General features: G+C 44.1%; 1 protein-coding gene and 1 long non-coding RNA gene across 11 annotated transcripts in view; one reads left to right on the top strand and one right to left on the bottom strand.

Moving 5' to 3' along the window:
• Positions 1 to 12,978, top strand: part of PRR14L (proline rich 14 like) — a 63,027-nt gene extending 50,049 nt beyond the window's left edge. For 3 of the 10 annotated variants that reach the window (XR_014251761.1, XR_014251762.1, XR_014251763.1), the window contains 4 exons: positions 5 to 76; positions 1,302 to 1,429; positions 1,513 to 2,083; positions 2,182 to 5,703. Coding sequence is in view for 3 of the 10 variants with exons in the window: in XM_082416971.1 (XP_082273097.1) it covers positions 5 to 76; positions 1,302 to 1,581 (352 nt within the window). In the remaining 7 variants the exon portion in view is untranslated. Of the gene's footprint in view, positions 1 to 4; positions 77 to 1,301; positions 2,084 to 2,181; positions 5,704 to 6,946 lie in introns of those variants that run through there. The other 7 variants (XR_014251765.1, XR_014251764.1, XM_082416972.1 and 4 more) reach the window with 7 other exon arrangements.
• LOC309639587 lies at positions 9,310 to 15,821 on the bottom strand. The gene is made up of 2 exons (XR_014251768.1): positions 14,539 to 15,821; positions 9,310 to 9,420 (listed from the first exon to the last, which is right to left on the bottom strand). It is a non-coding gene; the product is annotated as an uncharacterized lncRNA (long non-coding RNA).
• Positions 15,822 to 16,376: the final 555 nt, after the last annotated feature.

Below are 16,376 nucleotides of genomic sequence, written 5' to 3'. Positions count from 1 at the left end.
TCAGGTTAAAGAAAAAGGAGTTTAGTTTAGAAGAAATATATACCAACAAGAATTATAAATCTCCTCCTGCAAACAGGTAAGTACCTATGAGCAGGAAATAATAGATTGGGGGGGCTTCCGAAATGATCGATGCAAATCTCCAATCCTTGTGCTTTGGAAAGGGTTTTATGTTCAGTTCTTCCAATACCGGGGTCTTGAAAATAACTAGAATTGGTATTTTTAGTTCCCAACGCTTGAATTGGGGTCAGTGGTAGGATGGGAAAGAGATGTGTGTCAGGTTAGGTAGTCTCCTTTTCGTTTGTACTTGCGTTTTTAGCAAATATGCCGGCTGTCTTCAGGACTAATAATCATTGATCTTCAGATATGACTCCAAACCCAAGTACAGAAGGCATTTCACTTGGCTACCTTTGCGTCTAAACTCAGTTCAAGTCATTGAACATTTATTAAATTCCTGTAGTGTCCAGGATGTAGCTGGAGAGTTTTATCCTAGAAGATAAAACTAAGGCATTGATATAAGACTATTCATTGCAGCATTGCTAAATAATAGGAAAGGATTGGAAACAACTTAAAATATCCATAAATAGGGTTCTGATTAAATTATAGTCCATCCTTGTAATGGGATACACTGCATAGCCATTTAAAAGAATGAATCAGATACCTGTGTACCCAGCTGGGGCAATCTTAAACGTTATTGATAGGTCAGAGTGGCACAGTGCATAGGCCAGTGCATGTAGTTTGCTGCCATTTGAGTAAAGAAGAAACCAAAGTGTTGGATAGATGCTGTGGGTCAGCAAACTACAGGCCAGGTCCAACCAGCAACCGGTTTTCTTTCTTTTTTTCCAGCCCTGTGAGCTAAGAATGGTTTTTATTCTTTTAAAGGGTTGTTTAGAAAACAAAAAAGGAAATATAGCAGAGACTTGTGTGCCTCGTTAATTTTAAGATGTTTACTACCTGGCCCTTTACACAAAAGGGCTGACCTCTGATGATACATGCTTACCTATGCACATCTGTACGTTGAGTGACTTTGGGAGGATACACAAAACACTGTTGCTGCTGTTGCCGCGGTGGGGAGTGGGGGGTTCATCTTACTTTTATTCTTTACCCTCCTGTCCAGTTTAAATTTCTTCACTATGTGCTTGTACTACATATTCATAGATATATGTGTTTTGTCATCAAAAAATAGCTGCAGACCAGAGGAAAGAGCTGTCAGGAGCAGTTAGCCTTTAGCGCCCATTGACTGGGAGGGTTGGTGGCCCCCAGGGTGAGCATGTTGGTGATTCTGTTTTGTGCTCCACCCTTAGGTGTTTAGAGACCATCTTTGAGGAACCTAAGGAACGGAATGGTACGCTCATCTCAATCAGCCAACAGAAGAGGAAGCGAGTTCTGGAGTTTCAGGATTTCACAGTCCCACGGAAGAGGAGGGCTCGCGGTAAGGTCAAGGTGGCAGGCAGCTTTACCCGGGCCCAGAAGGCGGCGCTGCAGAGTCAAGAGCTGGATGCTCTGTTGATACAGAAACTGATGGAACTGGAGACCTTCTTTGCCAAGGAAGAGGAGGAGCAGGAGCGGTCGTCCGGTTGTTGAGAAGCGATTCAGGTGGGGGGGTCTCAACTTTAGACTTTCCCGGCCTCCGTGGAAGAGGTTGCTTAATTTTGCCCTACCGCCCAAACCACTCAAAATGCAGACTATGGATTTTTACCTATTTCAAGGTGCAGCCTTTTTAGGAACTGGTGAAAGAGGGTCCTCTAACTTGTACTGCTGAGTATAGAACCTCAGGAACGCTCCCTTTCTCCTGGAAATGGTCCTGAATGATGTCGGCCTCCTCCCCACACTGTCTGCCATCCACGGAGGAGGACACCACATACCTTCAGTAACACTAGGTTTCCAAGGACTCACCGCATTTGCACGTCCATGTGAAAGTTCCGCGTCGTTTACGGTGGTGCTAGACCAAGATTATTTAGACACGTGGCCTAGGGAGGGGGACCTGGCGTCCTGTCCCGTGTGGTCTCACCGGCTCATTTCAGTAGTTGAGGAAAGATGAGCTGCTGTGTTTTCTAATCCTTTGAGCCCATCTGTCCAGAACCAGGTGTGTGTGTGTGTGTGTGTGTGTGTGTGTGTGTGTGTGTGTGTGTGTGTGTGTGTGTGTGTGTGTGTGTGTGTGTGTGTGTGTGTGTGTGTGACCAGGTGTGTGTGTGTGTGTGTGTGTGTGTGTGTGTGTGTGTGTGTGTGTGGCTTTTCCCCATCATTTTCTCCCCTCTGTGACTGTGGGTCACTAGTGCCAGAGGAGCCCGTCCAGGCCCCATTTGAAGTAAGTTGCACTTTTTAATGTGGTGGTGTTGATTATTTTCATTTGTTTTATTTCCCTTTTTTTTTTTAATTATTGCTGCATGTTTGGAGCCTTTAAATGTGATTTTAAAGCAGTTTTTTAAGACATCAAGGAGAAAGACAGTACACGTCTTCAGAACACACGACAGGCATTTGACCTGGTTTGTCGGTGCGTAGTGTGAGGCAGCCGAGAGCCGTTTTCCCGTTGACGTATTCAAGCAGCCCCTTCCCTGCCTCCAGCTCCTAGTGCGACTCATTTCTCATCTGGGTTCTCATTCTTGCTTAAGTAGTGGTATTTATTTTAATGACGGAAGTTAAGAGCAGGTCTCTCCCCCAGTCATTTAAAAAGTTGGAAGCTTGGGTGTGGTCTTAGTGGGTTTCATCTGAAGTGGTGGTCCATGACAAAGGCATCCACGACGGCTCAGGTGGTGATGAAGCCGACCCAGAGCGTTCGCAGCTGCCAGAGCAGCCCGCTCCAGAGTGGGGAGGAGGACAGGCTGGGGTCACGAAGTTCCATGGCCAGCCCTCTTGGAGGGCAGCTCACTGTACTCTGGGCTCCTGCGTCAGACCTACTGGAAGTTTGGTAGAATGCCAGACAGAGATCTCTGGGTTTCTCCGTTTGTGCCTGCGGCAGCCTGTGGTCAGAGGACCAGAAGCGTGCCGTGTGAGGCCACAAGCCCGGAGGTTTCATTCCTTTCCCACTTAAGGCCTGTGTGCCCTTGCCTTGCTTCCCCTCCTCCCCTTCCCTTGTGTTTTATCTTTTCTCTCTCTCTCTCTCTCTCTCTCTCTCTCAAAACAAGAGTGCAGAGAATTAACATTCCTTGGCTGGTGAGTGGGATGCTAAGCCCAGCCTCAGGACACTGGTCACCTCTCCCATCCTCCCAGGAGCCACTGCCGTGGAGCAGCGCCAATGGGAACTGTCAAAGCTCCAGAGACATTTTCGAGTCAGTCTGTGAGAGGAGTGAGTGGTGCCCTCCTGGATCATGTCTCCTGGGTCCCTTTGGTTTCCCCGTCTGTCATGGGATGGGAGGATAGGGTGGGGGTGGGGGTTTCTATGTGCCTTTCCTTTGCAGGTTGACAGTCTGTGCCACACTGGAGCAGAAAAACTGACAGTGCGAGAAAAACGAAGTGCCACATCTGTCTTGTAGGCCCACTGCCTCAGACAGAGCATTTAGTAAGTGAAATACACACCTGGTGATCCACGGAGGCTTCTAAGGCCACAGCCACGGAGCATTAGAGGGGAGCCCGGCTTCCGCACCAGCTCTGAACAATGCAAACCAGATGCTGCCATTGTGCATTCGCTTTGCCCAGACTGTGTAGACACGACCTGTGTTTCCCCTCAATACCTCTCCCTTCCTGGGACAGGGTCCTTAGACACAAATGCTTCTCTCTGTCTTTTTGCTTAAGGGAGTGGGATGAGTTTGTGCCCTTCTACAAACGTTTTTAGGAAGCTCCTGCTGGACAGCTTGCAAACTCCCAGCAAATCTACAGAGCCCTGTTTGCCAGCTCCATTGCCAGTGTAGACAGGTGTGCAACGTGGCAAGCGTGGCAGACTGAAGTTGACGTGGGTGCAGCTGTGGCATCACCAACATTACGGAGATACAATTTCAAGTTTGCCCGTTGCAGGAGTGGCACTTGTCAGGGCCAGGAGCAATGATTTGGAACATTGGCATTTGGAATGGGGGCTTGGAGGAAGTGGAGACCTGGGTTCCTTCCTTGTCCTGGGAACATAGGAAAAAGCTCTGCTGAGGCCAACCCTCTCCTTGTGATTCTTGGCTTGCATCTGGCCAAGGCCCTTCCTCATTCCAAAGTTAAGAAGGGGCCCCCACTGCAAACTTGAAATTGCTTACCTGAAGTTGCCACATCGGGTTCTAGCCGTGCTCAGCCACACCTGTCTTAACATCCATTTTTACCATTGGCCTAGCCAGCTGCAGTCTGTGGTCCTCGGAGCCAGCCACCTGCCCATAGCTACAGGAGGTCTGGTTCTGGGGTGGGAGTTGGTACAGTTTCTGAGTATGGGGACTTGCCACCCAAAGACACTTAGTGTTTTTAATATGGGAAAGAGAGGAGAAATCTCAGGTCCAGTCAGGGTTCTGCACGTCAGCTTTTCACTGAAACTTTCAACTATAGTGTTTTCCATCTGTCAGTTTATAGCTATATTTGCCCCCCCCTTCCCCCTCCTCTTTTCTTTTGGTTTCCTTTCCAGCTACATTTCTCTATTAATTTAAATGTACCTCATCACCTGTTCAAGCAGATCATGTCCACTTTTTTTTACTGACCGTATTCTAAGAGCTACAGCTGAGGGAGGTACAGTGGAGAGACATACAGCGTTTGCCTTACTCGGAGCCTGAAGAGCTCAGAAACTCATGCTGTGAATCCTGAAACAGTGCTCCTCCAAGAGCTGTGAAAATCATGACACTTTGTCACAATTTTGCCTGAAAGGGTCTTTTGCATGAGTGCCAGAGACAACCTGAGGTAGATTCCAGATCCCGCCCTCTGGGCATGATCCTCCCCCTGTGGCTGGTTCCCTGTCTGCCAGGCTAAGGGCTGCACAGAGTGCAGGACTGGGGCCGCCGGTCCAAGGCTTGGTGCGGCCTGATGGAACGCAGAGCCAGTGCTCCGTCTCCAGGCTGGGATTTCATCTCATAATCAATGTACATCAAGATGCATGAAAGACCAACTTTTAGACGGTGGTACTTTTCTCCCATTCCCTGGGGGTGGAGTATGCAGCTGGTGCTTTCTTTAATTCCCGTGTGTTTTGTTTCTGTAAGCTTCCCCCACCCCAGTATCATGGAAAGGACCTCTGAAACACCACATCATGGGTGGCTGTATCCAAAGTCTTTAAGTAGCTGGCCAGAGGTGCGGAGTATCCTTTCCTGGATTCATGCGAGGGAAGGGCTCCTTGCCACGACTGAACTTCCTGTATAAAAAGCTGGCCGGGAAGAAGGCTTAATTTACTGAAATCAAAGTTTAGTACTATCATCTAATCACAAATTGAGCAGCAAAGGCTATTTATTTTTATTGTGAAGTGAGGGTCCCCGCATAGCCTGCCATCTAGCACAGCACTCTCTCAGATTGGATGCTTGTTCATTGTGTGTCTCCACGAGCCCCTCTCTGGTGCTGAATCGGATTTTAATTCTTGGCAAGAGGCCTCAGCATCTCTTTGGGCTGGTCTAGGCCAGTAAATAGCTGCCTGAAGTGTTTGTATATTATCATGGTCAATAGTTCAGTGAAATTTGTACATTTTTGGTAACATTGGCATACATGATGCCCCTGCAGTTCCTTTTCTGTTTGGTAGTTTGTGACTCTAAAATTCCCACTGTTATGTGTGTTAATTTATGAAAATAAAAAGGAAATTTTTTTTGAAAACCTTTCAAATAACTCTCAAGGCTGTTATTTTATTCTTATGGCTTCATTTTAAGTTAAAATTCTACCTGTAATATCATGAGGTTGCTGTTGTTTTTAATAAAACATTCCAAAGTTATATATATCACACAAGCATTTTCCCTTCCAAAGCGGTCACCATTTTCTGGACTGCACTGTGCTCAGAACATGTGTAGAGCTCCACATCTGGGTGGCCTTCCAAGACTGTCGTGGAGCTTTTAAAATTTACTCAGGTGGCAGATCATCTCTTGTGAGGGACTTTGGTATTTGGAAACAGCCAAGACTCACTCAGATGAGTCACACCCAATTAAGTTGGGTAGGGATGCCGAGCCAGTATTCTAGGTGTGATTTTTGAATAGTGTTTATTTTCTCACATGGCTGGGAAATGAAAAAGCAATAATAAATTCAGGTCAATGGGGCTTCCCTGGTGGCGCAGTGGTTAAGAATCCGCCTGCCAATGCAGGGGACACGGGTTCGAGCCTTGGTCCGGGAAGATCCCACATGCCCTGTAGCAACTGGGCCTGTGCGCCACAACTACTGAACCTGCGCTCTAGAGCCCGTGAGCCACAACTACTGAGCCCATGAGCCACAGCTACTGAAGCCCACACTCCTAGAGCCTGTGCTCCACAACAAGAGAAGCCACCGCAATGAAGCCCGTGCACTGAAACAAAGAGTAGCCCCTGCTCACCACAACTAGAGAAAGCCTGTGCTCAGCAACAGACCCAACACAGCCAAAAATTAATTAATTAAAAAAAAAATTCAGGTCAAAATGTCAAATATTAGCAACATATCTGGAATAAGAGCTTAGCTTGCTAAGGAGGCTACTTGGGAGAGTATAAATACGGTGGAGTACATTCATTTACTTTTTAAAAGGTCTTAAAAAAATAAAAAGGTCTTGCCTTTTATCTCATATCCTTCCCAGCTGTACATGAGCTTAGGTTGTGAGTCCTCTGATTCTCAACTCTTTGTTTAACCAGTGGAAACTGGTGAAAGAATGACTGAAAACAAGGCTATTTAACACCACGCCTACGTGTTCCAGATAGAAGCGAGATTCCTGAGGATGTTCTTACTCTGTCCAGAGGGAAAGCAGTGCCCAATGTCCCTTCCTGGCCTTCTTCCAATTCTTGGATTTCTACAGTCAAGACCTCTCTCTGTCCTCCTGCCTGGCAGCTGTGTTTCTGCTGCTTAGGTTTCACAATTATCTGGAGAAGAATCCTCTCTACACTTTTTCTTCCTTTAGAAGGAAGAGGCCAATGATCACCTACGGCCCTGTCATTCCTTTAGCACCCCCATCACAGAATCTTAGCCTTGGTAGGGCCTCCTGAGAGTAAGAGGTCCAAACCTATGGGAGAATCCTCCACTGTGTCCTGCCCTCTTCACATGATGGAGACCTCATTTCTTCAGTTCCTTCTGCGACTTCTCTTGAGAAGTGTTCTAGAAAATTCCCAATACTTCAGCAACTTTCAGGGTCACCGGTGAGTCTAACATCCTTCTCAAACTTACATCGTCTTCTCCCTCCTTGCTGTCAGCCGGTGCTTCTGCTTCTGCGTTTTCCTGAGGTGGAAGCCGTTTGTATAGGACTTCCATGCGGACCCTTTTGCAATTCCTTGGCCAGCGCAGGCATGGTCCTCCCTATCATATGTTCACCCAGCGTCCCCTGTGCCCGGAGGGCTCTTCTCCCACACGGCCACATGGTTCCCACAGGCACTGTTCAGATCTCTGCCTTCCCAGATCACTCCTAAAAGTGTGTCTCCCCCCACCCCACATCCTACTTCTGATGCTTTATTTTTCTTTTTTTTTTTTTTCTTTTTTTTTCAGGCCACCCCTGCATCCTGCGGGATCTTAGTTCCCCGACCAGGGATCAAACCCGTGCCCCATGCATTGGGAGCATGGAGTCTTAACCAATGGGCCGCCAGGGAAGTCCCCGACGCTTTATTTTTGAGGCTCCTCTCTGGTCCCTCCTGTGACCCCTCAGGCACCTAAAACAGTGCCTGGTATAAGTCGTAGGGGCTCAGTAAACACTTGATGGGTGAATGAATGGCCGCCTTCATTAACAGACCCTGTTGCTTGACAGAGCGGCCGAGGTCCTCTTCATCCTGCCGATTGTGAGTGTTTGAAGACCTCGTAATTCCCCTCTCTTCAATTACTCTTCAAAGGACCAGTCGCAGGTGAACCGGGAGCTTTTCTGGTGCAGCCACACCCACTGCTGACCTTGCGCCGTCTGATTGGCTGTAGCTCACAGGTGGGGCGGGGCCAGTCGAGTTACCACCACCCGTGAGATCTACCTGGAAGGTAGGCCCGCGCGGCCCAACCTGGAGCCTGCATCCCTGCCTCTGGGCACGGGCATGCTGGGATGCTGAGGGTGGAGGCTCATGTGGATAAGAATCGTCTTGAGAATCTTTCTCCCTTTTGCATTTTCATTTCAGATTTTGGGAGAGGGTAAAATGCTCTGGAAGTGTACAAACTCGGCGGCAAATAACCCAGGTACTGCAGCAGCCGATGAGTTTTTCCCCTACTGCTGGCAGCCTAAGTGATCTTTGTAAAATACAACTTCGCACTTGTCAGAACCACTCCCCTAAAATCCTTCTGCGGGTTCCCCTCACCCCCACATAAGGATAGTAACTCGCGTTTGTTGAGCTCTGACCAAGTGCCAAGCGTTCTGTGTTTATTACCTTCTTGAATCCTCACAACAACTTGATGAGGTAGATGTTTTGTTTTTAATCCCCACTTTGTAGATGAGGAAACTGAGGCTTAAAGACATTAACTGGCCGCGCCTGTGTGGTAAGTGTTAGAGCCCAGGTCTATTCCTGCCCCCAGGATCTGCTCTAGCAAACCAGACACCTCCCCCCACACCTGCCTCTCCAGCCCGGCTTCCCACAGGCGCTCCACACTCTGAATTTCCTCTAGTTCCTAAAATCCTCCATGCTGTCTCTTGCCTTGAAGCTTTTTGCACAAAAGCTGTACCGTCAGCTGCAAATATTCTTTCTCCCACCCCTTCACTTGACTGCTTCCATGTCTTCAGATCTCTGGAGGTTTTCCCCACCTGTTCCCTCTCCCGCTCCCTTCCCTGTCAGGCAGGCTTCTTAGCTGCTCCCTCAGCCCCCACCCCCCCCCACCCTCTGAACTGCCTGCTCTAACTTTGGCACCCCACGCCACCCTGTGAGCTTCCGGAGAAGCCCCACCAACTACATTTATCTGCGTACAGGTCACGCACCGCAGTTAGGTCTGCAACACAGCTTCGGAACAACATTCACAATGTTCTCTAAGAGGCCGGGCGCTGGAGGTGAGGGCCCCGTGAACCCGCCACCTTCCTTACAGTCTCCTTTTCCTATCTGCAGCTCCTTATGGGTGTGTTTGTTTCCATCGCTGCTTCTTCCTTTTCTCCCAACTTCTCTCCCTCCCTCTCTCTTTGTCCAGTACCTCTCCCTTCTCCTCATTAGACACAATCTAGAACTGATTTATTATTTTAAAAATTTATAGAACAGAATCCCAAATCAGGCACATATTGCCTTAAAATCATAGAACTTTATAGCTGGAAAGAGGCCTTAAAGCTTTGATATATAAATATTTTACATACACACAGACACATATATGTATATATTCTTTTTTTTTTAATTTATTTATTTTTATTTATTTATTTATTTTATTTTTGGCTGTGTTGGGTCTTCGTTTCTGTGCGAGGGCTTTCTCTAGTTGCGGCAAGCGGGGGCCACTCTTCATCGCGGTGCGCGGGCCTCTCACTATCGCGGCCTCTCTTGTTGCGGAGCACAGGCTCCAGACGCGCAGGCTCAGTAGTTGTGGCACACGGGCTTAGTTGCTCCATGGCATGTGGGATCTTCCCAGACCAGGGCTCGAACCCGTGTCCCCTGCATTGGCAGGCAGATTCTCAACCACTGCGCCACCAGGGAAGCCCAATGTATATATTCTTAAAATTTAAGAGGGTTGGAACACGTGCATGTGTATACATATATATGCATATATATATACACACGTCCACGCTTATATATATATACTTAAAATGTAAGGGGTTGTATCTTGATGTCTTTTAATTTGTTTTGTTGTTGTTCACTGTTGAAAAGTGTTGATGACCTTCCCCTGCAGAACTGTGCTAGGGATTTCTATAGGAAGTTTCTGTGCCCACAACCTATGTGGAGCCTCAGATATGAGATGAGGTGCTGAAAGCCATGACCTCCACTCCTCTGGACTGGCTGGGTACTTGCTTATCCCTTTGCTGCCTCTGAACTCGTCAGCAAGCCTTCCCTGGCCTTTTCCACAAGGATTTCCAGTTCTCCAAAGCCCTCTGTGTCTTTCTCCACCAGGACAGTTAACCTGATCCAGATTCCTCTGATTCCAATCTGAATTCTTGGTAGTAACTGAAGGTCAAAGAGCATAAATCATCCTATGGAGATACTTTTCCTGTTTGGTAAACTATATCCAAACCCTGTCCTTTATGTTTTTTTATGAGGCTGTGGCCGGCCCCCATCTCTGATGCCAGGACAGAGGCCCCCATGCAGGGTGCTCTAGACCACAGTTGAGCCAACTTTCTCTATGAAGGGTCAGATAGTAAATATTTCAGGCTTTGCAAGCCATATGATCTTTCTTGCAGCTACTCATCTCTGTGGTTGTAGCAGGAAAGCAGCTGTAGGTGATATATGAACAAATGAGTGTGGCTGTGTTCCAATAAAACTTTATTTACAAAACAGGCAGTGACACCTAGTTTGCCAACCTTCACTCTGGAGGATAAGCATCTCTACTTGGACTCAGAAACTCCTCCCCCTAGGATTTTACCAGGGGACTCACCAATCTAATGCATTTCTGAATGAGATGACTTAAAGGAAAAATGAGATGAAACAAAATCTTTCAGCACATGAAATCCATATACTTACCCTGACCAAAGAAGACCATTGTCAACACAGAAGTAGCTGGAAGCCTCTAGTCCAGTGCATGTCAAAGGGCTGCTGGGAGGTAGCCAGGGGAGTCTGGAGCAGAGAGTTCCATCTGACCGTGGCAAATTCCCTGGAATCTATCTCAAGCAGCTGCACTGTTTCCTCCTCCTTTTAATACAACTAGGACCTGGTGTGACAGTAGGTGGGCTGGAAAGAAAAGGGCCATGTCCCTCACTGTACATCGAGCCCGGGCTTTAAAAGGATCATTCCAGAAATGGTCTCTGGAAAACAAAAGTAGAAAACTGTTTTTTCAAAACTTGCTCGGCTGCAGTACAAGTCAGAGAGAAAATGGAAAAGTTTTCATGGAACAAACTAAAAAATAAAAAAGGAAAAAAAAAAGTAAATCAGTAGTTTTTGGTTTTGGTTTTCCCAGATATTTTCTTTTTCTTGATGTATAATTTACCCACTGGAGAATGCACAGAACTAACATTTATTATTTGATGAGGTCTGACAAATGTATACCCATGTAACCACCACCCAGATATTTCCATTGCCCCAGAAAGTTCCCTCAGGCACCTTCCAGTTAATCGCTCCTGCCTTGAGGAAGGCAACTATTCAGAATTCTATCCCTCTAATATTATAGTTTTGCCCTCTCTTAAATTTCATAGCACTGCAACCAGACAATGTTACTCTATGGATGTCTGACTTATTTTGCTCAATGTAATGTTTTTGAGATTCATCCTCCTTGTTGCAAGTCCTGTGAGTTTGTTCATTTTGTTGCACAGTCACATTCCATTGTATGAACACACCATGATTTGTTCGTCCATAGTCTCGCCCACTGATGGACATTTGTGTTGTTTCCAGTTTGGGCATCTTACGAATACAGCTGCTATGTACATCCTCGTGAAAACAAAATCTAATAGAATAAAATATAACAATGTCATCACAAAAGGCTGGAAGAGAATAAATGGAATTTAAATGTTCTAAGGTGCTTGCATTGACCAGGAATGAGTAAAAGTATAGGCATACCTCAGAGATATTGGGCATTGGGTTCCAGACCACTGCAATAAAGCTAATATTGCAATAAAGTGAGTCGCACATGTTTTTTTGTTTCCCAGTGCATATAAAGTTATCTTTATGCTATACTTTAGTCTAAAGTGTGCAATATCATTACATCTAAAAATGTACACACCTTAATTAAAAATTTATTGCTAAAAAGTGCTAACCATCATCTGAGTCCTCAGCGAGTCATAATCTTTTTGCAATAGTAACATCACAGGACACTGATCACAGATCACCATAACAAATATAATAATAATGAAAAAGTTAGAAACATTGTGAGAATTACCAAAATATGACACAGAGGCACAAAGTGAGCAAATGCTTTTGGGAAAATGGTGCCAGTAGATTTGCTAGACAGAGGGTTGCCACAAACCTTCAATTTGTAAAAAAAACACAATATCTGTGAAGCACAATAAAGCAAAGTACAATAAAATGAGTATGCCAGTACTAATTTACTTTTGGTTGTAAACAGTCAAAGATGGAGAGATTTATCAGGTCCATGGATTGGGAGGCTCAATATTGTTAAAATGTCAATTCTCCTCAAGTTGATCTCTTGTTTCAACACAGTCCCAATCAAAATCTCACCAGGCATTTTGCTAAAATTGACCAACTGATTCTAAATTTTTTATGGAAATGCAAAGGACCTATAAAAGCCAAAATAATCTTGAAAGAGAAGAACAAAGTTGAAGAATCCATGCTACCTGATTTCAAGACTTATAATTAAAGCAACCGTAGTTAAGATAGGTCAATGGAACAAATGGAAATCTTTGGAACCCAGAAATAGACGCATGCATGGATGTCCAGTTGCTTTTGACAAAGACGCCATGCAATTCAATGGGGAAAGGAAAGTCTTTTCAGCTATAGTAGTGGAACAACTGGATAAGTGTATGGTAAAATGAACCAAACTTCATACACATGAATCAGTTTGAGATGAAAGTAACCGTCCAATTCTCTCTCACAAAGTAGATACAAAAATCCTAAACAGAATATTAGCAAATTGAATCCAGTGATAGATAAAAAGGATAATACACAATAACCAGCAATGTCAGGTTGATTTAACAAACGAAAATCAATCAATGGACAACTGGATAGCCACAGGCAAAGGATGAAGTTGGATCTTTACCTCACACCATATACAAAACTCTTTTAAACTTTAAAACTCTTAGATGAAAACGTGGTATAATCTTCATGACCTTGGATTTGGCAAAGAATTCTTAGATATGACACCAAAAGCACAATCAACAAAGGAAAAAATAAATGAGATTCCATCAAAATTAAAAACTTTTTTTGCTTCAAAGGACACCATCAAGAAATGAAAAGACAACCTGAAGAATGGGAGAAAATACTTGCAAATCATATATATGATAAGGGAATTGTATCTAGAATATATAAAGAACACTTACAACTCAATAATAAAAAGATAAATAACCCAATTTAAAAACAGGCAAAGAATCTGAATAGATATTTATCCAAGGAACATATGCAAAGGACCAATAAGCACACGAAAAATTTCTCAACAGCATTAGTTATCAGAGAAATACAAATCAAAACCACAATGAAACACCACTTCATACCCATTAGATTGGATATAATGATAGTAATTTTGAAAAGAGAGAAAATAACAAGTGTTGGTGAGGATGTGGAGAAATTGGAACCTTCATACACTACTGGTGGGAATGTAAAATGGGGCAGCCACTTTGGAAGACCATCTGTCAGTTCCTCAAACAATTAAACTATACAACCCAGCAATTCCACTCCTAGGCATACACAGAAGAGAAATGAAAATATATGTCTATACAATAAACTGTATATGAATGTTTATAGCAGCATTTTTCATAATTGCTAAAAGGCGGAAATGACTCAAATGTCCATAGCTATGACTGGATAAAGGAATGCGGTCTATCCATATAATGGAATACTACTCAATCATAAAAAGGAATGAAGTACTGATACATGTTACAACATGGACAAACCCTGAAAATATTATGCTAAGTGAAAGAAGCCAGTTACAAAAGTCCACATATTATATGATTCCATTCATATGAAAATGCAGAATAGGGAAATCTATAGGGACAGAAAGATTATTCTGATTTCTCCACATCCTCATCAACACTTGTTATTAACTGCTTTGTGTGTGTGTGTGTGTTGAAATATAATAAAATTTACCATTTTAACCTTTTAATTCATTTTTTACTTAATGTATAATTCAGTGTCATTCAGTACATTCACATGTTAAACAACCATCACCACTATCCATTTCCAGAACTTAATCATCATCTCAAACAGAAACTCTGTACCCATCCCCCTTCCCTGTCCTCTCAGCCTCTGGTAACCTTTATTCTAATTTTTGTGTTTATCAATATGCCTATTCTAAGCACTTCATATAAGTGGAGTTAAACAATATGTGTCCTTTTGTGTCTGGCTAATTTTACTTACCATAATGTTTTCAAAGTTTATTCCTGTTGTAGCATGTAACAGTACTTCATACATGCTTTTATAGCTGAATAATATTCTATTATATGGATATATCACATTTTATTTATTCATCTATTGAACCACTTTCTGGCTATTGTGAATAATGTTGCTATGAACATTGGTTTACAAGTCTGTATTTGAGTCCCCGCTTTCAATTCTTTTAGATTATACCTAGGTGCTGGATCATATGATAATTCTATGTTTAACTTTTTGAGAAACGACCGAATTGTTTTGCACAGCCATTTTACATTGTTACCAGCAATGCAAAAGCGTTCTAATATTTCCAAATCTTTGCCAACACTTGTCACTTGTTATTTTTCTTTTTTATTTATTTATTTATTTATTTATTTTTGGCTGTGTTGGGTCTTCGGTTCGTGCGAGGGCTTTCTCTAGTTGCGGCGGGGGCCACTTTTCATCGCGGTGCGGGGACCGCTCTTCATCGCGGTGCGCGGGCCTTTCACTATCGCGGCCCCTCCCGTTGCGGGGCACAGGTTCCAGACGCGCAGGCTCAGTAGTTGTGGCTCACGGGCCCAGCTGCTCCGTGGCATGTGGGATCTTCCCAGACCAGGGCTCGAACCCGTGTCCCCTGCATTGGCAGGCAGATTCTCAACCACTGCGCCACCAGGGAAGCCCTCTTTTTCTTTTTTGATAATAGACATCCTAATGGGTGTGAAGTTGATATCTTGTGCTTTTGATGTGCATTTCCCTAATGATTAGTGATGTTGAGCATCTTTTATTGGTCATTTGTATATTATTTTTGGAGAAATGTCTGTTCAAGTCCTTTGCCTATTTTTGAATTCGGTTATATGTTTTTTTGTTGAATTTTAGGAATTATTTATATATTCTGGATACCAGACCCTTATCAGATATATTGTTTGTGACTATTTTCTCCCATTCTCAGGGTTGTCTTTTCACTTTGTTGACAGTGTCCTTTGATGCACAAAACTTTTTAATTTTGATGAAATACAATTTATCTTATTTTGTTGTTGCCTGTGCTTTCAGCGTAATATCCAAGAAATCATTGCTGAATTCAATGTCATGAAAATTTCCCTTATGTTTTAAGAGTTTTATAGTTGTAGTTCTTAGCTTTAGGTCTTTGATCCATTTTGAGTTAATTTTTGTATATGGTGTAAATTAAGGGTCCACTTCATTCTTTTGCATGTGAATATCCAATTTCCCCAAATGCATTTCATTTTGAAATAATCTCCCCCTCCCATTTTTTTCTTCCCCCTGGTTTTGAGTTACTACTCTCAATTGAATAGTAAAACCAATTCTATACTTTTATTTTTTCCTCCTCTTCAGACTTTTGAAAACCATAGAGGGAAGTGTTTCCTCTCCAATAAGAAATCTGATGCCTGTTAGGCTCCCTGTAGGGCCCGGTTATGCCCTAGTTGAGCTTAAATAACCATGTAGAAATAATTGCAGGTACCAGGCAATATACCCCTCCTGCTGAGTCAAACGCCTGGTGAAGACAAGTGCTATTAGCAGCTTAGGGGAGAAAAAAGAGGAGCTGTACTCCTTCAGTTTGGGGACCCATACTCAGCCAGAGTCTAGGCAAAGGGCTTAAAAGGAAGGATGTTAGATCATGGGTTTTGGAATCAGAGATGTATGTTCAAATTCTAGCTTTTCTCCTTTATAGCTGTGTGCCCTTGAGCATCCTAATGGTTAACTTTCCTGAGCTCTGTTTTCTCTATCTTTTTTTTTTTTTTAATTTTTATTTATTTTATTTATTTATTTGTGGCTGTGTTGGGTCTTCATTTCTGTGCGAGGGCTTTCTCTAGTTGTGGCAAGTGGGGGCCACTCTTCATCGCGGTGCGCGGGCCTCACCGTCGCGGCCTCTCTTGTTGCGGAGCACAGGCTCCAGACGCGCAGGCTCAGTAATTGTGGCTCACGGGCCTAGTCGCTCCGCGGCATGTGGGATCTTCCCAGACCAGGGCTCGAACCCGTGTCTCCTGCATTGGCAGGCAGATTCTCAACCACTGCACCACCAGGGAAGCCCTCTCTATCTTTAAAATGAGAATAATTCTCAGGGCTGCTGGCGGTCTCTAGTTTTTTCCCCTTTAAAAAAAAAAAAAAAAAAAAAAAAAAAGCTGATACTACTGAAAAGTCTATTTTCCCTTAAATCTGAAGATCAGGAATCTTTGCAGGAGCACGCGCTATCACACCCGGCACCTCATTCGACGACTAATTGCACTTCTAGGTGATCCAAGACCTCTGGTCTCTAGACTCCCAGATAGTACAGCGATG

Source organism: Balaenoptera physalus (genome assembly GCF_965194825.1).
Source record: "Balaenoptera physalus genome assembly, chromosome: 12".
In the NCBI taxonomy this organism is placed as follows: domain Eukaryota; kingdom Metazoa; phylum Chordata; class Mammalia; order Artiodactyla; family Balaenopteridae; genus Balaenoptera; species Balaenoptera physalus.
Note: the sequence above shows the minus strand (reverse complement) of the source record. Positions and strands in the feature narration are given on the sequence as shown.